At 45.8% G+C, this 21,603-nt stretch overlaps 1 protein-coding gene across 6 annotated transcripts in view; it reads right to left on the bottom strand.

Annotated features, from left to right (window-relative positions):
* Positions 1-1,016: 1,016 nt before the first annotated feature.
* Positions 1,017-21,603, bottom strand: part of LOC109903308 (tumor protein D52-like) — a 35,852-nt gene continuing 15,265 nt past the window's right edge. For 2 of the 6 annotated variants that reach the window (XM_031789000.1, XM_031788998.1), the window contains exons 2-8: positions 10,393-10,517; positions 10,153-10,301; positions 9,723-9,824; positions 5,429-5,455; positions 4,071-4,112; positions 3,343-3,391; positions 1,017-3,127 (exon numbers count right to left, since the gene is read on the bottom strand). In XM_031789000.1, coding sequence (XP_031644860.1) covers positions 2,990-3,127; positions 3,343-3,391; positions 4,071-4,112; positions 5,429-5,455; positions 9,723-9,824; positions 10,153-10,301; positions 10,393-10,517 — 632 coding nt within the window. In that variant the 3' untranslated portion in view covers positions 1,017-2,989. Of the gene's footprint in view, positions 3,128-3,342; positions 3,392-4,070; positions 4,113-5,428; positions 5,456-9,722; positions 9,825-10,152; positions 10,302-10,392; positions 10,518-18,076; positions 18,225-21,603 lie in introns of those variants that run through there. The other 4 variants (XM_020499938.2, XM_031789001.1, XM_031788997.1 and 1 more) reach the window with 3 other exon arrangements.

The following is a 21,603-nucleotide window of genomic DNA, read 5'->3' as shown; positions in this document are numbered from 1 at the left end:
GCCATACAACCCTACATCTTTACTACTGCCTTAGTGCTTTACTACTGCCCTATTGTCCTACTGCCATACAACCCTACATCTTTACTACTGCCTTACTACTGCCCTATTGTCCTACTGCCATACAACCCTACATCTTTACTACTGCCTTACTACTGCCCTATTGTCCTACTGCCTTAATGATGTCCTACTGCTTTACTACTGCCTTACTGCTTTACTACTGCCCTATTGTCCTACTGCCATACAACCCTACATCTTTACTACTGCCTTACTACTGCCCTATTGTCCTACTGCCATACAACCCTACATCTTTACTACTGCCTTAGTGCTTTACTACTGCCCTATTGTCCTACTGCCATACAACCCTACATCTTTACTACTGCCTTAGTGCTTTACTACTGCCCTATTGTCCTACTGCCATACAACCCTACATCTTTACTACTGCCTTAGTGCTTTACTACTGCCCTATTGTCCTACTGCCATACAACCCTACATCTTTACTACTGCCTTAGTGCTTTACTACTGCCCTATTGTCCTACTGCCATACAACCCTACATCTTTACTACTGCCTTAGTGCTTTACTACTGCCCTATTGTCCTACTGCCTTAATGATGTCCTACTGCTTTACTACTCTCCTACTCCCTTACCGCCCTACTTTCCTATCCTGCTGCCCTATTGTCACACAGCCTTACTGCCAGACAGCCTATCCTACTACCTTACTGTCCTACAGCCTGTCCTACTGCCTTACTTTCCTACTGCTCTACAGCCTGCCTTACTGTCCTACAGCCTGCCTTACTGTCCTACTGCCCTACAGCCTGTCCTACTGCCTTACTTTCCTACTGCCCTACAGCCTGTCCTACTGCCTTACTTCCCTATAGCCTGCCTTACTGTCCTACTGCCTTACTTTTCTACAGCCTGGCCTACTGCCATACAGTCTGCCTTACTGTCCTACTGCCTTTTCTACAGCCTGTCCTACAGCCTGGCCTAGCAATTGGATTAAATGATGACAAGAGATTCTATTAGCCATAATTCATTTTTAATGGTGGAACCAAGGCTTTTCTTACAAAAGTTTTCACTTCCTCAATAAATCCATGCCATGATGTGGCCAGTCGTCTTCCAGTAGGGGAGGACTTGCATCAGGAATGTATTTACACCAAATACTCACTAGTGTCCAAGGCTGTATGTATCATCACCAATGTAGTTAAATAAAAAAAATTGTTTACAGATTTTTTTTAATCAGAAGCCATCCCCTCATAATGTAAACGCCAAAAATGTATTATCACACTATATATGGATATACTTTGAGAGTAAAAAACAAACATTGAACAGTAGAGAAGTACACAGCACCCAGTGACTATCCTGTTTCAGCATTCCAAGCAGAGAGAAAATAGCCAAGTCCCTCACAGAAACCAATGAGACAAGTGGTCCAATATTGACTTTGGCCCCACCATGCGAGGCAGTGAGTGATATAGACTGAACGGAGAGTTAAGGCCTGCTGACATACCATAATAAGAAACCACGTAACTGGTGCGGTGACCACCATTTCACACGGATCTGAATGCACTGGCCCACCCTCTCGAATGTCAGAGTTGAGCACTATGAACTGCTTGGAGGTCAGATTTAGACCACCCCCCCTATGGTTAAACTGAGAGAGGAGTGTGTGAGCAACACTGATCTGGGATAAACTCTACACAGCAGTGCTCTACACCACATTACTAGTGCTATTCAGACAGAGATGGACACGGTTTGAAGATATCGGTGACAGTAACAAATGTCTTTAACCGAGACCATCACTTCAAGTGTTAAGAGGACCATGCGTTCTCTAGAAATCAAATCTTAAAGTAGTACAGTGATTAAGAAGAAAATGGGAAATTGAAGTACCCTCCAAAATACCTGTTCCAACTCAAAGACATGCAAATATAAGGGCTCTGTGCTATTAATACACAGAATAAAGCACCCCTGGCTGTGACACATTCTATCCTCTGAGTGCCATGTATCGTCTTCTACTTGTGCAGATTCCTAAACCACGGCCATTCTAATACAAACACACAGTCATACAAACTTAAGTGTTACGGTGTCACAACAATATTTTCATCATTTTTTAAATATTTATTTGGTTGTTGGATCTGTTTTGTTGTGCTGTGGGGGTTTGTAGCGAGAGGAGGTGAAGAAGGGAGGAGGTGAGAGAGAGAGGGGAGGAAGTGAGAGGAGGTGAGAGAGAGAGGGGGAGACATAAGGGAGGAAGTGAGAGGAGGTGAGAGAGAGAGGGGGAGACAGAAGGGAGGAAGTGAGAGGAGGTGAGAGAGAGATGGGAGACAGAAGGGAGGAAGTGAAAGGAGGTGAGAGAGAGAGGGGAGACAGAAGGGAGGAAGTGAGAGGAGGTGAGAGGGGAGACAGAAGGGAGGAAGTGAGAGGAGGTGAGAGAGAGGGGAGACAGAAGGGAGGAAGTGAGAGGAGGTGAGAGAGAGGGGAGACAGAAGGGAGGAAGTGAGAGGTGAGAGTGAGAGGGGAGAGACAGAAGGGAGGAAGTGAGAGGAGGTGAGAGAGAGAGGGGGAGACAGAAGGGAGGAAGTGAGAGGAGGTGAGAGAGAGAGGGGAGACAGAAGGGAGGAAGTGAGAGGAGGTGAGAGAGAGAGGGGGAGACAGAAGGGAGGAAGTGAGAGGAGGTGAGAGAGAGAGGGGAGACAGAAGGGAGGAAGTGAGAGGAGGTGAGAGAGAGGGGAGACAGAAGGAAGGAAGTGAGAGGAGGTGAGAGAGAGAGGGGAGACAGAAGGGAGGAAGTGAGAGGTGAGAGAGAGGGGAGAGACAGAAGGGAGGAAGTGAGAGGTGAGAGTGAGAGGGGAGACAGAAGGGAGGAAGTGAGAGGTGAGAGGGGAGACAGAAGGGAGGAAGTGAGAGGTGAGAGTGAGAGGGGAGAGAGAAGGGTAAAGAGGGTATAGTTCCAGCGGATGTCAATCTGGCTGGGGGTCAGGGATGAAAGGTCAGGCTGGTCTCACTGGAGATGTTCTTCCTGGATGACGATGGGCGTGGCCTCTGGCTGTTTCTCCACGACAACAGACGGGTCAGAGGTTGCTGTAGAGGTCAACACGTCGCCAAAGTCACCCTGAGACACCGTCGGGATCATCTTGACCTGCAGGAGGAAGAGATACAGGTGTTGAATGAGTGAATTGATGAAGGAACCAACAAATGTATGAATTAATGAACAAATGGACTGAATGGGTGAATGATTTACTTTTTATTGTCTGTTTTGTTTTGATAAAGTTCTCCCCAAATATTGAAAGAGAAATATTTTATGGCTCTTCCAAATGTACTGAGAAGTTCTTCACCACTTCTCTCATCCATTACCTTTAAAGTCTCTACTTTCTCCTCAAACGACTTGAAGCTGGGTGTGTTCCTGTGAAGACAGTGACGCCTGACGTGAGTAGAGAGGTACGAGGAGGAGTGATATCGGCCCAGAGACAGGTGTGCAGTGTCTGAAACGGAACCCTGTTCCCGACGTAGTGCATTACTTTTGATCAGGGCCCATAGTAGTGCCCTACGTAGGGAATAGGGAGACATTTTGGACGCAGGGACTAACAGACACCTTACATGAACATCACACCTCGAGGACTCTTGAGAAAGCAGAGATGGGAGGTCGGAGGTCAGGGACATTGACACACATTTATCATCATTGTTTTCATAGGAAACGTTAACCCGACAGCCCATCCAGACTGGTTAGTTAACAACTGATGATCCCAGAGTGGCTACATTCCATCCTCTTCTAGTCACAGATCATATAGACTATTGTCCAGAGGGTAAAACAGTACGAATACAAGGACAAGGATATAACCATACATTTTCTATGGCAGCAAAGCACCTCAGTCCCTATAGACTAGAGGGGTGTTGGCAGTGGCACCTTGACCTAAAGATACAACTCAGCAGTTTCCATAAAACACCTTCACAGTTCTACCATCCTGAACTTAGGCCCGTTTTTCAAGTCCGCAATGCTACAAAACGTGTTGCAGAAGGTGCCCCTGGGGAGTAGAGGGTTCCAGAGAGCCGCGCTGTGGTTGTGGTTGTGTGTGTTCCCTTACCTCATTACAGGCATACTAGCAGAATGCTGTAGGGAGCGTATGCTATCCGACAGCATCAAAGAAGAGAGAGAGAGATTAGCGAAGAATGAGAGTGCACCGCTGTTAGTCTAGAGAGGTACAGACACACATCCATTCATCTTTTATTCCATCCATCCATCCATTCATCTTTTATTCCATCCATCCATCCATCCATCCATCCATCCTTTATTCCATTCATTCATCCATCCATCCTTTATTCCATTCATCTTTTATTCCATCCATCCATTCATCCTTTATTCCATCCATCCATTCATCCTTTATTCCATTCATCCATCCTTTATTCCATTCATCCATTCATCCTTTATTCCATTCATCCATCCATTATTCCATTCATTCATCCTTTAGTCCATTATTCCATTCATCAATCCATTATTCCATTCATCCTTTATTTCATTCATCCATTATTCTATTCATCCATTATTGCATTCATCCATTCATCCTTTATTTCATTCATCCATCCATTCATCCTTTATTCCATTCATTCATCCATTCATCCTTAATTTCATTCATCCAACCATCCATTATTCCATTCATCCTTTATTCCATTCATTTATCCTTTATTCCATTAATTAATTAATCCATTCATCCATCCTTTATTCCATTCATTCATCCTTTATTCCATTCATCCATCCATCCATCCTTTATTTCATTCATTCATCCTTTATTCCATTCATCCATCCATTCATCCTTTATTCCATTCATTCATCCATTATTTCCTTCATCCATTCATTCCTCCTTTATTCCATTCATTCATCCTTTATTTAATTCATCCATCCTTTATTCCATTCATCCATCCTTTATTCCATTCATCCTTTATTTCCTTCATCCATCCTTTATTCCATTCATCCATCCTTTATTCCATTCATCCTTTATTTCATTCATCCATCCTTTATTCCATTCATCCTTTATTTCCTTCATCCATCCTTTATTCCATTCATCCTTTATTTTATTCATTCTTCCATCCATCCATCGTGTCTATTATCCCAGTGATCAATCTATTATTGATGACTGACTGTAAAGAGCATGTTGAGGTGACAACATGCATCAGTTACCATAGTCCTGTATGGAAATGTAGACCTACATAGACAACCATTCAATCACATGAAGCACTTGAATGAATCCTCATACAAACTCAAATCACCCCAGCACAAGTTACCCCATGCAGGAGAGAGAGAGAATAGTCATTAACACCACAGAGAGTTGCCTTGGATTAATACAATTAATACAGTCCACAAGACTTCCTGGAGAGTAATGATCTCAGTAGCATCCAAAATGACATTGTATGAATTGACTAATGGCACAAGCGGGGACAGTCTTACCCAAAGGAATTGGAAATAGACTGCAATCTGTAAAGGCCAAGAATTGTATTAAAGACATGTACAGACAATGAACAATGAAGATATAATAGATTAGTATGTGTATCCTCCCTGCCTGACAATTCTCCCCTCTTATGCTTTATAGAAATCAGTAGCCAACTTCAGGGAGAAGCTTAGCTTTCATTTATCAATCCATCTTGCTGCAAATTCACCATTATTTGTATTCAGGCTCCATGTTCATACAGTGCATTCTGAAAGTATTTTTCCATATTTCGTTACGTTACAGCCTTATTCTAAAATGGAATAAATTGTTCCCCCCCCCCCCCCCCACATCAATCTACACACAATACCCCATAATAGAAAACTTAAATCTTACATTTATATAAGTATTCAGACCCTTAACTCAGTACTTTGTTGAAGCACCATTGGTAGCGATTACAGCCTCGAGTCTTCTTGGGTATGAAGCTACAAGCTTGGCACACCTGTATTTGGGGAGTTTATCCCATTCTTCTCTGTCGATCCTCTCAAGCTCTGACAGTTTGGATGGGGAGCGTCGCTGCACAGCTATTTTCAGGCCTCTTCAGATATGTTCGATCTGGTTCAAGTCCGGGCTCTGGCTGGGCAACTAAAGGACATTCAGAGACGTGTCCCGAAGCCACTCCTGCGTTGTTTTGGCTGTGTGCTGAGGGTCGTTGTCCTGTTGGAAGGTGAACCTTCACCCCAGTTTGAGATCATGAGAGCTCAGAAGCAGGTTTTCATCAAGGATCTCTTTATACTTTGCTCAGTTCATCTTTCCCTTGACCCGGACTAGTCTCCCGGTCCCTGCCGCTGAAAAACATCCCCACAACATGATGCTGCCACCACCATGCTTCACCGTAGGGATGGTGCCAGGTTTCCTCTAGACGTAATGCAATTCAGGCCAAAGAGTACAATCTTGGTTTCATCAGACCAGAGAATCTTGTTTCTCATCATCTCAGAGTCCTTTAGTTGCCTTTTGGCAAACTCCAAGAGGGCTGTCATGTACCTTTTACTGAGGAATGACTTTCGTCTGGCAACTCTACCATAAAGGCCTGATTGGTAGAGTGCTGCAGAGATGGCTGTTCTTCTGGAAGGTTCTCACATCTCCACAGCGGAACTCTGGAGCTCTGTCAGAGTGACCATTGGGTTCTTGGTCACCTCCCTGACCAAGGTCCTTCTCCCCTGATTGATCAGTTTGGCCGTGCGGCTCTAGGAAGAGTCGTGGTGGTTCCAAACTTCTTCCATTTAAGAATGGTGGAGGCCACTGTGTTCATGGGGACCTTCAATAATGCAGAAATGTTTTGGTACCCTTCCCCAGGTCTGTGCCTCAACACAATCCTGTCTCGGGGCTCTATGGACAATTCCTTCAACCTCATGGCTTGGTTTTTGATCTGACATGCACTGCCAACTGTGGGACCTTATATATACAGGTGTGTGCCTTTCCAAATCATGTCCAATCAATTGAATTTACCACAGTTCAACTCCAATCAAGTTGTAGAAGTGTAGAAACATCAAGGTTGATCAATGGAAACAGGATGCACCGGAGCTCAATTTCGAGTCTCATAGCAGGGTTTGAATAATTTTTCCCCCAAACATTTATAAAAATTGCTGGAGTAGAAGGGGGAACAAGGTAGATGTGACTGGGGTAGAAAGTAGAAGGGGGAACAAGGTAGATGTGACTGGGGTAGAAGGTAGATGTGACTGGGGTAGAAGGTGGAGGTGGCTGGGGTAGAAGGTAAAGGTGACTGGGGTAGAGGGTAAAGGTGACTGGGGTAGAGGGTAGAGGGTAAAGGTGACTGGGGTAGAGGGTAAAGGTGAATGAGGTAGAGGTGACTGGGTTAGAGGCTAGAGATGACTGGGGTTGAGGGTAGAGGTGACTGGGGTAGAGGGTAAAGGTGACTGGGGTAGAGGCTAGAGATGACTGGGGTTGAGGGTAGAGGTGACTGGGGTAGAGGTGACTGGGGTAGAGGTGACTGGGGTAGAGACTAGAGATGACTGGGGTTGAGGGTAAAGGTGACTGGGGTAGAGGGTAAAGGTGACTGGGGTAGAGGGTAAAGGTGACTGGGGTAGAGGCTAGAGATGACTGGGGTTGAGGGTAAAGGTGACTGGGGTTGAGGGTAAAGGTGACTGGGGTAGAGGGTAAAGGTGACTGGGATAGAGGTGACTGGGGTAGAGGTGACTGGGGTAGAGACTAGAGATGACTGGGGTTGAGGGTAAAGGTGACTGGGGTAGAGGGTAAAGGTGACTGGGGTAGAGGGTAAAGGTGACTGGGGTAGAGGTGACTGGGGTAGAGGGTAAAGGTGACTGGGGTAGAGGTGACTGGGGTAGAGGGTAAAGGTGACTGGGGTAGAGGTGACTGGGGTAGAGGGTAAAGGTGACTGGGGTAGAGGTGACTGGGGTAGAGGTGACTGGGGTAGAGGTGACTGGGGTAGAGGGTAAAGGTGACTGGGGTAGAGGGTAAAGGTGACTGGGGTAGAGGGTAAAGGTGACTGGGGTAGAGGTGACTGGGGTAGAGGGTAAAGGTGACTGGGATAGAGGGTAAAGGTGACTGGGGTAGAAGGTAAAGGTGACTGGGGTAGAGGGTAAAGGTGACTGGGGTAGAAGGTAAAGGTGACTGGGGTAGAGGGTAAAGGTGACTGGGGTAGAGGGTAAAGGTGACAGGGGTAGAGGGTAAAGGTGACTGGGGTAGAGGGTAAAGGTGACTGGGGTAGAGGTGACTGGGATAGAGGGTAAAGGTGACTGGGGTAGAAGGTAAAGGTGACTGGGGTAGAAAGTAGAAGGGGGAACAAGGTAGATGTGACTGGGGTAGAAGGTAGATGTGACTGGGGTAGAAGGTGGAGGTGGCTGGGGTAGAAGGTAAAGGTGACTGGGGTAGAGGGTAAAGGTGACTGGGGTAGAGGGTAGAGGGTAAAGGTGACTGAGGTAGAGGTGACTGGGTTAGAGGCTAGAGATGACTGGGGTTGAGGGTAGAGGTGACTGGGGTAGAGGGTAAAGGTGACTGGGGTAGAGGCTAGAGATGACTGGGGTTGAGGGTAGAGGTGACTGGGGTAGAGGTGACTGGGGTAGAGACTAGAGATGACTGGGGTTGAGGGTAAAGGTGACTGGGGTAGAGGGTAAAGGTGACTGGGGTAGAGGGTAAAGGTGACTGGGGTAGAGGCTAGAGATGACTGGGGTTGAGGGTAAAGGTGACTGGTGTTGAGGGTAAATGGGCTGGGGTAGAGGGTAAAGGTGACTGGGATAGAGGTGACTGGGGTAGAGGTGACTGGGGTAGAGACTAGAGATGACTGGGGTTGAGGGTAAAGGTGACTGGGGTAGAGGGTAAAGGTGACTGGGGTAGAGGGTAAAGGTGACTGGGGTAGAGGTGACTGGGGTAGAGGGTAAAGGTGACTGGGGTAGAGGTGACTGGGGTAGAGGGTAAAGGTGACTGGGGTAGAGGTGACTGGGGTAGAGGTGACTGGGGTAGAGGTGACTGGGGTAGAGGGTAAAGGTGACTGGGGTAGAGGGTAAAGGTGACTGGGGTAGAGGTGACTGGGGTAGAGGGTAAAGGTGACTGGGATAGAGGGTAAAGGTGACTGGGGTAGAAGGTAAAGGTGACTGGGGTAGAGGGTAAAGGTGACTGGGGTAGAAGGTAAAGGTGACTGGGGTAGAGGGTAAAGGTGACTGGGGTAGAGGGTAAAGGTGACAGGGGTAGAGGGTAAAGGTGACTGGGGTAGAGGGTAAAGGTGACTGGGGTAGAGGTGACTGGGATAGAGGGTAAAGGTGACTGGGGTAGAAGGTAAAGGTGACTGGGGTAGAAGGTAAAGGTGACTGGGGTAGAGGGTAAAGGTGACGGGGTAGAGGGTAAAGGTGACTGGGGTAGAGGGTAAAGGTGACAGGGGTAGAGGGTAAAGGTGACTGGGGTAGAGATGACTGGGGTAGAGGGTAAAGGTGACTGGGGTAGAGGTGACTGGGGTAGAGGGTAAAGGTGACTGGGGTAGAGGGTAAAGGTGACTGGGGTAGAGGGTAAAGGTGACTGGGGTAGAGGTGACTGGGGTAGAGTGTAAAGGTGACTGGGATAGAGGGTAAAGGTGACTGGGGTAGGGTGGAGGGCTTCTCTCTGGGGTATAAAAGAGTCTGCCTTTACGTGCATCTGAAATGGAACTCTATTCACTATATAGTACACTACTGTTGACCAGGCCCCTATATAGTGCACTATATTTTTACCATAACCCCATTGGGTACTGGTCAAAAGTAGTGCACTATAAAAGGAATAGGGTGCCATGTAATGTGTGTGCCTCACCTGACATCCTCAAACTTCCTGCTGATGGCTGAGCCCATGTTGTTGAAGGCTGCTGTGGCCTTCTGACCGGCCACGGACAGGCCCTCTGACGTCTTCTTATAGCTGTATCAGTGAGAGAGAGACAGAGACAGAGAGACAGAGAGAGAGAGACAGCGAGAGAGAGAGAGAGAGAGAGAGAGAGAGACAGCGAGAGAGAGAGAGAGAGAGAGAGAGAGAGAGAGAGAGAGAGAGAGAGAGAGAGAGAGAGAGAGAGAGAGAGACAGCGAGAGAGAGAGAGAGAGAGACAGCGAGAGAGAGAGAGAGAAAAGTATGTACACATTAATTCCCTCTGACTAATCAGCATGTAAGAACTGACTCTGCAGAACAGTGTGTGTGTGTGTGTGTGTGTGTGTGTGTGTGTGTGTGTGTGTGTGTGTGTACAGCCACGTACGCTGTAGAGGTGGTGACCTCGTGCCAGCTCTTGCTGAGGTTCTGTTTGAGCTCGTTGAGAGGAGTGATGCCCAGCTTCCTCTTGATGTCTGCCAACTGGTTCTCCTTAGTTGCCAGCACCTGAGACAGAGTCAAGATCTCATCCTCCACCTTCGAGAGATATGGAGAAAAACAGGGAGACCTGATGAGACGTAGTGGGAGAAAATACAAAAGAAACTCTTTAGGTCTAAGGAAAGGTTACCCTGAGCAGCTCCCCTCGAAGCTCCTCCTGCTCCTCCTCTGTCAGGGTGGGGATGGCAGGGGACACGGTCACTGACGTCACTGCATCCTCCCCTAACTCTGGGGTAAAGTCTGGTCTCACAGCCCCTGGAGAGAGAGAGGGAGGGGGGAGAGAATAGAAGAGAGAGAAAAAGAGAGGGAGGGGAGAGAAAGAGAGAGTGAGGGAGGGGAGAGATAGAGAGTTCAGAGAGACATCCTCACACACAAAGGGTTTCCTGTCCTCAAAGACATAATAGGACCATGCCAACATTAGCTGTCAACCGGAGTAGTATCTCTCCTTCTGAAGAGGAGGAAGATGATGAAGACATGGACAAAAGATAGTCCACAGGGGGTGGATGATGGGAGTTGGAGGACCAGCTAGATTGAGACATAGCCTCTGAAGATGGACACTAGCCCAGGGGGAAACACACATATAGGCAAATCTACTTGAATGTCTGACACTGAGCTTTGAGCAGGCCAGTCAGGGCCGTACGCTGTAGGAAAGACAACCCATTAATAACCTTTCTGGATGGAGCCGTTCTGAGAAAGCAGGAGAGAGAAACAGAGGTGGTTCAGAACAGAGGTGTCAATCAACAAGACACACTGCCAAGTGGAATAACATGTAATTACTAGGTAACTAATATACTCTACTGTCAATATCACATTCTGCAGATTTTTTAAGTTATTTTATTTCACTAGTCAAGTCAGTTAAGAACAAATTCTTATTTACAATGACGACCTACCCCGGCCAAACCATCCCCTAACCCGGGACGACGCTGGGCCAATTGTGCTCTGCCTTATGGGACTCCCGATCACGGGCGGTTGTGATACAACCCGGGATCGAACCAGGGTCTGTAGTGACGCCTTAGACCGCTGCGCCAATCGAGAGCCACTGTCCCTAACTTCCTCTGATTGGCGAAATCTAGTGTTGGCCTGTGCAGTGTGATTCATGGATTTGATACAATGCTCATCGAAATCATTTTAAATTTTTTACAATTATAATTATATATTTTTTTTTTAACTAGGTAAGTCAGTTAGGAAAAAATTCTTATTTACAATGACAGCCTAGGAACAGTGGGTTAACTGCCTTGTTCAGGGGCATAACAACAGATTTTTACATTGTCAGCTAGGGGATTCGATCCAGCAACCTTTCGGTTACTGGCCCAACGCTCTAACCACTAGGCTACCTGACGCATTAATATGGAGTTGGTCCCCCCTTTGCTGCTATAACAGCCTCCACTCTTCTGGGAAGGCTTTAATATGGAGTTGGTCCCCCTTTGCTGCTATAACAGCCTCCACTCTTCTGGGAAGGCTTTAATATGGAGTTGGTCCCCCTTTGCTGCTATAACAGCCTCTACTCTTCTGGGAAGGCTTTCTATTAGATGTTCGAACATTGCTGCAGGGACTTGCTTCCATTCAGCCACAAGAGCATTAGTGAGGTCGGGCACTGATGTTAGGTGATTAGGCCTGGTTCGCAGTCGGCGTTCCAATTCATCCCAAATGTGTTCGATGGGGTTGAGGTCAAGGCTCTGTTAAGGCCAGTCAAGTTCTTCCACACTGATCACTGACAAACCATTTCTGTATGTACCCCGCTTTGTGCACGGGGACATTGTCATGCTGAAACAGGAAAGGGCCTCCCCCAAACTGTTGTCACAAAGATGGAAGAACAAAGTGTATAAAATGTCATTGTATGTTGTCGTGTTAAGATTTCCCTTCACTGGAACTAAGGGGCCCGAACCATGAAAAACAGCCCCAGACCATTATTCCTCCTCCACAAAACCTTTGTTGGCACTATGCATTCAGGCAGATAGCATTCTCCTGGCATCCGCCAAGCCCAGATTCGTCCTTCGGACTACCAGATGGTGAAGCGTGATTCATCACTCCAGAGAATGCGTTTCCACTGCCCCAGAGTCCAATGGCGGCGAGCTTTACACCAGTCCAGCCAACGCTTGGCATTGCGCTTGGTGATCTTAGGTTTGTGTGCGGTTGCTCAGCCATGGAAACCCATTTCATGAAGCTCCTGACGAACAGTTCTTGTACTGACGTTGCTTCCAGAGGCAGTTTGGAACTCGGTAGGGAGTGTTGCAGAAGACGGCTGATTCAGCTTCAGCACTCAGAGGTCCCGTTCTGTGAGCTTGTGTGGCCTACCACTTCACTGCTGAGCCGTTGTTGCTCCTATACGTTTCCACTTCACAATAACAGCACTTACAGTTGACCGGGGCAGCTCTAGCAGGGCAGACATTTGACAAACTGACTTATTGGAAAGGTAGCATTCTGTGACGGTGCCACGTTGAAAGTCACTGAGCTCTTCAGTAAGGCCATTCTACTGCCAATGTTTGTCTATGGAGATCGCATGGTTGTGTGCTCAAATTTATAGAACTGTCAGCAACGGGTTTGGCTGAAATAGCCCGAATCCACCAATTTGAAGGGATGTCCACATACTTTTGTATATATAGTGTATTAGGACCTCTGCTGTTAACCCTAAGTTGATTAGGGTTAACTATTGTTATGATTACAGTAGTTTCCTATAATTGATTAGGATTATATATATATATATATATATATATATATAAATAAATCAATAAAATGTGTTGCTATGGTAATAGAAGTTCACATACAGAAATGACAGCTGGCATGGGTCTGTGGTTGGTACCTGTATGTATGATGGTTGATTGTCTCAGTACCTTATGGTTCGATTGCCATTTATGAAAGCAGGAAGAAATGTGGTTGGAGCTACTTGATACTAAACCAGTGATGAATCTGACTTAAAAGAGATGGAATGACCTTATTTTCCTTAGTGTGGTCGACCACACTATCACCTCCTCGCCTCCCCCTACATTCCTACAGCCAGACACTAGCATCTCCTCCTCACATTCCCAACATATTTCCAGACTTGATAGATGACAAGGTCATAGACTGTTCTCTCTACTATCGCATGGCAAGCGGTTCCGGAGCTCCAAGTTTAGGTCCAAAAGGCTCCTTAACAGCTTCTACCCCCAAGGCAGCTCAACAATGATAAGCTCAACAATGATAAGCTCAACAATGAATCAAATGTCCATTTGGGCTATTTACATTGACCCCCCCCCCCCTTTGTTTTTACACTGCTGCTACTCTCTCTTTATTATCTATGCATAGTCACTTTAACTCTACCTACATGTACATATTACTTCAATTTCCTCAACTAACCTGTACCCCTGCACATTGACTCGGTACCCCCTGTATATAGCCATGCTACTACCTGGTACCCCCGCACATTGACTCGGTACCCCCTGTATATAGCCATGCTACTACCTGGTACCCCTGCACATTGACTCGGTACCCCCTGTATATAGCCATGCTACTACCTGTATCCCTGCACATTGACTCGGTACCCCCTGTATATAGCCATGCTACTACCTGGTACCCCTGCACATTGACTCGGTACCCCCTGTATATAGCCATGCTACTACCTGGTACCCCTGCACATTGACTCGGTACCCCCTGTATATAGCCATGCTACTACCTGGTACCCCTGCACATTGACTCGGTACCCCCTGTATATAGCCATGCTACTACCTGGTACCCCCGCACATTGACTCGGTACCCCCTGTATATAGCCATGCTACTACCTGGTACCCATGCACATTGACTCGGTACCCCCTGTATATAGCCATGCTACTACCTGGTACCCCCGCACATTGACTCGGTACCCCCTGTATATAGCCATGCTACTACCTGGTACCCCTGCACATTGACTCGGTACTCCCTGTATATAGCCATGCTACTACCTGGTACCCCCGCACATTGACTCGGTACCCCCTGTATATAGCCATGCTACTACCTGTATCCCTGCACATTGACTCAGTACACCCTGTATATAGCCATGCTACTACCTGTATCCCTGCACATTGACTCGGTACCCCCTGTATATAGCCATGCTACTACCTGTATCCCTGCACATTGACTCGGTACCCCCTGTATATAGCCATGCTACTACCTGTATCCCTGCACATTGACTCAGTACTCCCTGTATATAGTCTCGTTATTGTTATTTTATTGTGTTACTTTTTATTTCATTTTTTTATTTTAGTTTATTTAGTAAATATTTTCTTAACTCTATTTCTTGAACTGCATTGTTGGTTAAGGGCTCGTAAGTCAGCATTTCACGGTAAGGTCTACGACACCTGTTGTATTCGACACATGAGACAAATAACATTTCATTTGACTAGAAGATAACAAATGGCACTATGTAACATCGGGTACTGCTGGATAAATGATACGGTCAAATCAAAAAGGATATCCTGAGTGATAACACTTTATTTGAATGATACCTACATAAGACCTTCATAACCCATACATAACCCATACATAACACAATCATAGCCCATACATAACACAATCATAGCCCATACATAACACAATCATAACCCATACATAACACAATCATAGCCCATACATAACACAATCATAGCCCATACATAACACAATCATAGCCCATACATAACACAATCATAGCCCATACATAACACAATCATAACCCATACATAACACAATCATAACACAATCATAGCCCATACATAACACAATCATAACCCATACATAACACAATCATAACACAATCATAACCCATACATAACACAATCATAGCCCATACATAACACAATCATAACATAATCATAGCCCATACATAACACAATCATAACACAATCATAGCCCATACATAACACAATCATAACAATCATAGCCCATACATAACACATTGATAGCCATACATAACACAATCATAGCCCATACATAACACAATCATAGCCCATACATAACACATTGATAGCCATACATAACACAATCATAGCCCATACATAACACAATCATAGCCCATACATAACACAATCATAGCCCATACATAACACAATCATAGCCCATACATAACACAATCATAACTATTCCATCAATCCATCCTTTTTGACTTGAACAGTTAGTTCCAGGGTAAGGGACAGGAAGTAAGACAAACAACAGAGTGAAGAGTGACTTTCTCCCTAATAGGCTACAGAACAGACTGCCTGGTCTCCAAGAAGGAGTATTAACAAGTAGAAGCATGCTCATCAATGTTGCTCAAAATAGTGCCAATCTAACAGAAATGTACCCAGTTTGGAATATCACAATCATAAATCACATTTCCATGAGATTTTATTTTATTTTATTAGGATCTCTTTTAGTCCCCATTTGGACTAATACACTAGCATAATGACCCAATAAATACTCAATCTAAAGAAATATTGATTCTTCATCTACTATAGTCCCACAACATTTCTATATACTATATTTAAATTGTTTTTAAATAATGTTTAAACTTATATATTGAAAGGTTTCTAGTTTGTTCAGTTAATTTATTCAATTTCTTTATTGCTCTAAATCGAAATGTTATTTTGCCCATTTCTTTTTTCTGTCTGGGTAACGCATAGATGGTGGACAATCTATTCCTAGTATTTACGGAATGTCTGTCTCTTACCAACTGAATACCGTTCTGTCTGGACAACACATAGATGGAGGACAATCTATTCCTAGTATTTACTGTCTGTCTCTTACCAACTGAATACCGTTGTGAATAGAACCGTTTTAAATGATGTATATTATGAAATAAAATAAGCATGTTTTTTTCAATTATCTTGTCGATTGATGACCAACCAAGAACACTGCGCATGACTGCAACAGAAGAACCATATCTCCGCCTTAAAACAATCCTTGCTGCTTTATTCTGTGCATTCTGCAGTCTCCTAACTTCACTAGATGATGCATTTCCCCAGACCACCGAACAATAGTTCACCTGACTCTCAACCAATGCCTGTGTTATTTGCTGAAGGATTTTCCCTGGTAAATATTTAGCTATCCTTCTGATTATGCATGCTGTTTTAATATTTTTTTTTACATAGATGAGTTATTTGAGACGACCATGATAAGCAGTTGTCTAGCTGCACTCCCAGTAGTTTGGTTTCTGCCACTTCTTCAATTTGTACTCCTCCCATACTTAATTGTATCCCATGCTGTTTTGGCCTTTTCCTAGTTGAACAGACCAACATAACTTTTGGTTTTCTTGGTGTTTAAAGCAAGTTTGTTTTGGCAAACCCATTTCCTGATAATCTCCAAATCTCCTTGCAAAGCTTGCTGTACCTGTTTAACCGATTGTCTTGCTGCATAAATTGTAGTATCATCTGCAAATATAGTAGCTTGAGTTTCAACCAAGGCATAGGGAAGGTCGTTGGTGTATATTAAGTAGAGAAGTGGCCCAAGGCAGCTGCCCTGCGGTATTCCACAGTTGAATACATTAGGGGGAAAAAATTAACCATTGATATAGGTGGACTGTTTCCTGTCAGTTAGATATGACTGTACCCAATTCAATGAGAGAGAGAAAATTGTGTAGATCTATGCTTAATCAAATTAGATCAAATGCTCAAGACATTTTACACTCTCACCTCTTCCTGACCTCTCACTTTCTATTGTCTCTCCTCCCTCCTCTTGATGACAAGGCAGTGCCACTCAGGTGTCAGCGGTCCAGGTCTCCATACTGCTGACAGTGACAGATCTGAGTAACCTACACCATCAGCCCAGATCATGGGGGGGGGGGGGGGGTTCTACCTTACATGGCCTAGAGTCCTTGGTTTCTGTACTGACAACAGGCTCACTTCCTATTTAACTATCTCAAACCAGGAAATTCACTGAAAATGAACCAATTTAAAAATATATTTATAGTTAATACGTTTTTTTATTATTCAATGCCTGATTTTTCTAGCCTTTATCCCTGAACTGTGTTGACTGCTGAACCACCGAAGGCCCCACACACACACAGGACTGCCAGCATAGTTAAACAGTCACTTAAACTCTTTGTTATACATTCTTTGACTAATATTTGTTTAAAGGGATTTGCCTATGATACCATCTTTGTCATTTCTCATTGCTTGACCAAGCTCCTACGATGCCATTAAACCGCTCCAGGTTTAACAACACCACTTTAGGTTTGAAATCCTTCTAGATTTGACTAAACCACTTTAGGTTTGACTAAACCACTTTAGGTTTGAAACCCTTCTAGGTTTGACTAAACCACTTTAGGTTTGAAACCCTTCTAGGTTTGACTAAACCACTTTAGGTTTGAAACCCTTCTAGGTTTGACTAAACCACTTTAGGTTTGAAACCCTTCTAGGTTTGACTAAACCACTTTAGGTTTGAAACCATTCTAGGTTTGACTAAACCACTTTAGGTTTGAAACCCTTCTAGGTTTGACTAAACCACTTTAGGTTTGACTAAACCACTTTAGGTTTGAAACCCTTCTAGGTTTGACTAAACCACTTTAGGTTTGAAACCCTTCTAGGTTTGACTAAACCACTTTAGGTTTGAAACAATTCTAGGTTTCTTTCTATGAGTGTGTTCATTGTGAGCTTGTCAGAATGAAGTCTGTTTGACATCTGCTCCAAACATACCCTCTTACTCAACAGGTCAGGATGTGATGGCAAAAGTACGCAGTCACACACAAACGCCCCCCGCCCACACACTCACAAATCAAGAAACTCAAATAATACATCCCCCTTTCTCTCACATGACCCCCTCCCACCCCCTCTATCGCTTGTTCCCTTTCCAAACACCCTATAACAAATACAAACTTCCTCACTCACTCCCCCACACACTGCTCTGGTTACCTCTGGCTGTGACAGTCACTTGCGGTGAGCCTGGTGGTGTTACATTGAAGCTGGGAGACAGATAGAGGTAGCTGCTATTCACCCCCTGCTCAAAGTCAAATGGAGACTTGTATTCCTGCTCCAGAGGGTCCATGGCTGTTGCCTGGATGGGTTAGGTGGCTGGCTAGCTGGCTGGCCGTCCTCCCACTACAACGACTCATAGAACCCTGTTGCTGCTGTCACTAATTTCATGCATGTGATAGGGCGCATGCAACTGGGGCACAACTCACTCACTGCTCTGATTGTCCTCTCCTGTCTCCTGGTCTGGTAGCACACGGCACTTCTGTGTTGTTTGTGTGTGTGTGTGAGACGTATGTCGTGTGGGTTATATGTCAGTATGTGTGTGTGGCAGTCGGACACACACACAGCTCTAGCCAAGGCTAGCTTCCTAGCCTGTCCGTCCGTCTCTGGGTCTGTCCGTCCATCTGTCTCTGGGTCTGTCCGCCCATCTGTCTCTGGGTCTGTCCGCCCATCTGTCTCTGGGTCTGTCCGCCCATCTGTCTCTGGGTCTGTCCGCCCATCTGTCTCTGGGTCTGTCCGCCCATCTGTCTCTGGGTCTGTCCGCCCATCTGTCTCTGGGTCTGTCCGCCCATCTGTCTCTGGGTCTGTCCGCCCATCTGTCTCTGTGGTCTGTCCGCCCATCTGTCTCTGGGTCTGTCTGCACATCTGTCTCTGGGTCTGTCCGCCCATCTGTCTCTGGGTCTGTCCGCCCATCTGTCTCTGGGTCTGTCCGCCCATCTGTCTCTGGGTCTGTCCGCCCATCTGTCTCTGGGTCTGTCCGCCCATCTGTCTCTGGGTCTGTCCGCCCATCTGTCTCTGGGTCTGTCCGCCCATCATTCTCTGGGTCTGTCTGCCCGTCTGTCTCTGGGTCTGTCTGCCCGTCTGTCTCTGGGTCTGTCTGCCCGTCTGTCTCTGGGTCTGTCTGCCCGTCTGTCTCTGGGTCTGTCTGTCCGTCCGTCTCTGGGTCTGTCTGTCCGTCCGTCTCTGGTTCTGTCTTTCTGCTGCAGGCTCATATGACAAGCAGCCAGACAGGCAGGCCGAGGCAGCTTAACTACAGTCGTTCTGTGGTGTTAATGAGTTACCTTCCCTTTCCCCTTCGCTCTCTACCGACGCTGCAATCACCAACCACCACAATCACAGTCAGTCACCCGGTAACTTGGCTTGTCTGTTGTAAATAATCGCAAAGGCCACTGGTGGATTGCCATCCACAGATTCTGATTCAGCACAATCAGGAGGTCTTTAAAGTAAAAGAGCATGAAGCTGCTAGGCTAGCTAGAGTTTATGGCATGCAGGAGCTCTTCTGTGACAATTACACCAATCCTGCAGCTCCAGTATCCAGCCCTGGTCACTCTCCCCCTCTCATCCCTCCCTCCGTCAGTTGCCCACTACTGCCATCTAAGGAAACACAGGGTTCCATTTGTCGGTTGGTCACATGACAAGCTCAGGCCCGGGAGAGGGCAGGCCCGTGAGATGGAAGCAGGCGTAAATCAGCAGTGTCCCAGATTATAGCGAGCTGTTAATCCAGTTCAGATTGTCCAGCCTGGAGCCACACTGTACTGTTACTGAACAGAGAGACCACACTGTACTGTTACTGAACAGAGAGACCAGACTGTACTGAACAGAGAGACCAGACTGTACTGTTACTGCACAGAGAGACCAGGGAGCTAGGCTGTACTGTTACTGAACAGAGAGACCATGGAGCTAGGCTGTACTGTTACTGAACAGAGAGACCAGGGAGCTAGGCTGTACTGTTACTGAACAGAGAGACCAGGGAGCTAGGCTGGGCTCCCGAACGGCACAGCGGTCTAAGGTACTGGCATGTCACTACAGACCCTGGTTCGATTCCAGGCTGTATCACAACCGGCTGTGATTGGGAGATCCATAGGTCGGAGCACAATTGGCCCAGCACCAATCCGGGTTAGGCCGGGGTAGGCGGTCATTGTAAATAAGAATGAGTTAAATGAAGGTTAAAATAATAAAACAATAAAGAATTGTTCCTGTACAGACAGCTGCATGTGGAAAGAGCCTTGATGTCCTGCCAATGCAGTGAGAAAGTTACAGAAGCTCATACATCATACCCCACGACATGACATCATACCCCACGACATGACATCGTACCCCACGACATGACATCATACCCCACGACATGACATCATACCCCACGACATGACATCATACCCCACGACATGACATCATACCCCACGACATGACATCATACCCCACGACATGACATCGTACCCCACGACATGACATCGTACCCCACGACATGACATCGTACCCCACGACATGACATCGTACCCCACGACATGACATCGTACCCCACGACATGACATCATACCCCACAGCATGACATCATACCCCACGACATGACATCATACCCCACGACATGACATCATACCCCACGACATGACATCGTACCCCACGACATGACATCGTACCCCACGACATGACATCGTACCCCACGACATGACATCGTACCCCACGACATGACATCGTACCCCACGACATGACATCGTACCCCACGACATGACATCGTACCCCACGACATGACATCGTACCCCACGACATGACATCATACCCCAAGACATGACATCATACCCCAAGACATGACATCATACCCCAAGACATGACATCATACCCCAAGACATGACATCATACCCCCTGACATGACATCATACCCCCTGACATGACATCATACCCCAAGATATGACATCTCTAACAGCTCACTATTACAATAAAATCGGAGGTTACATTTTTTGGGGGAGGTGGTATGATATTTGTTCGTCTCTCACTCATCATTATTCACAATTCATTCAGGATTATTCGTAATCATGGTAGCACCCACATTAATGTATTGGTTTTAGAAATGTATCTTCTTATTTACAATAAAAGTGACAACAAAATATCAAAGTACATTATTTACCATTTATTTCTATTGGGCACAAAATAATCTAAAATACAAACAAAACCAACAGCAAAGAAATCCAACACATAGTCACAAGCTTGATGCAGTCACCGCATGCTATGAATATGGGACTAAATACTTAACTTACTACTTTCATACACATACCGTGCCTTCGGAAAGTACTCAGACCCCTTGACTTTTTACACATTTTGTTACGTTACAGCCCCCTTACGTTTTTTTTTATTGTAGTCATCAATCTACACACAATATCCATAATGACAAAGCAAAAACATATATTTTCGCTAATAACAAAATAAAATGGAAATATCACATTTACATAAGTATTCAGACCCTTTCCTCAGTACTTTGTTGAAGCACCTTTGGCAGAGATTACAACCTTGAGTCTTCTTGGCGCTATGACGAAGCTTGGCACACCTGTATTTGGGGAGTTTCTTTTTCATTCTTTTCTGCAGATCCTCTCAACCTCTGACAGGTTGGATGGGGAGCGTTGCTGCACATCTCTCCAGAGATGTTCGATCGGGTTCAAGTCCGGGCTCTGGCTGGGCCACTCAAGGACATTCGG

Source organism: Oncorhynchus kisutch, linkage group LG14 (genome assembly GCF_002021735.2).
Source record: "Oncorhynchus kisutch isolate 150728-3 linkage group LG14, Okis_V2, whole genome shotgun sequence".
Lineage (NCBI taxonomy): Eukaryota > Metazoa > Chordata > Actinopteri > Salmoniformes > Salmonidae > Oncorhynchus > Oncorhynchus kisutch.
This window is presented reverse-complemented; position numbering and strand designations above follow the sequence as displayed.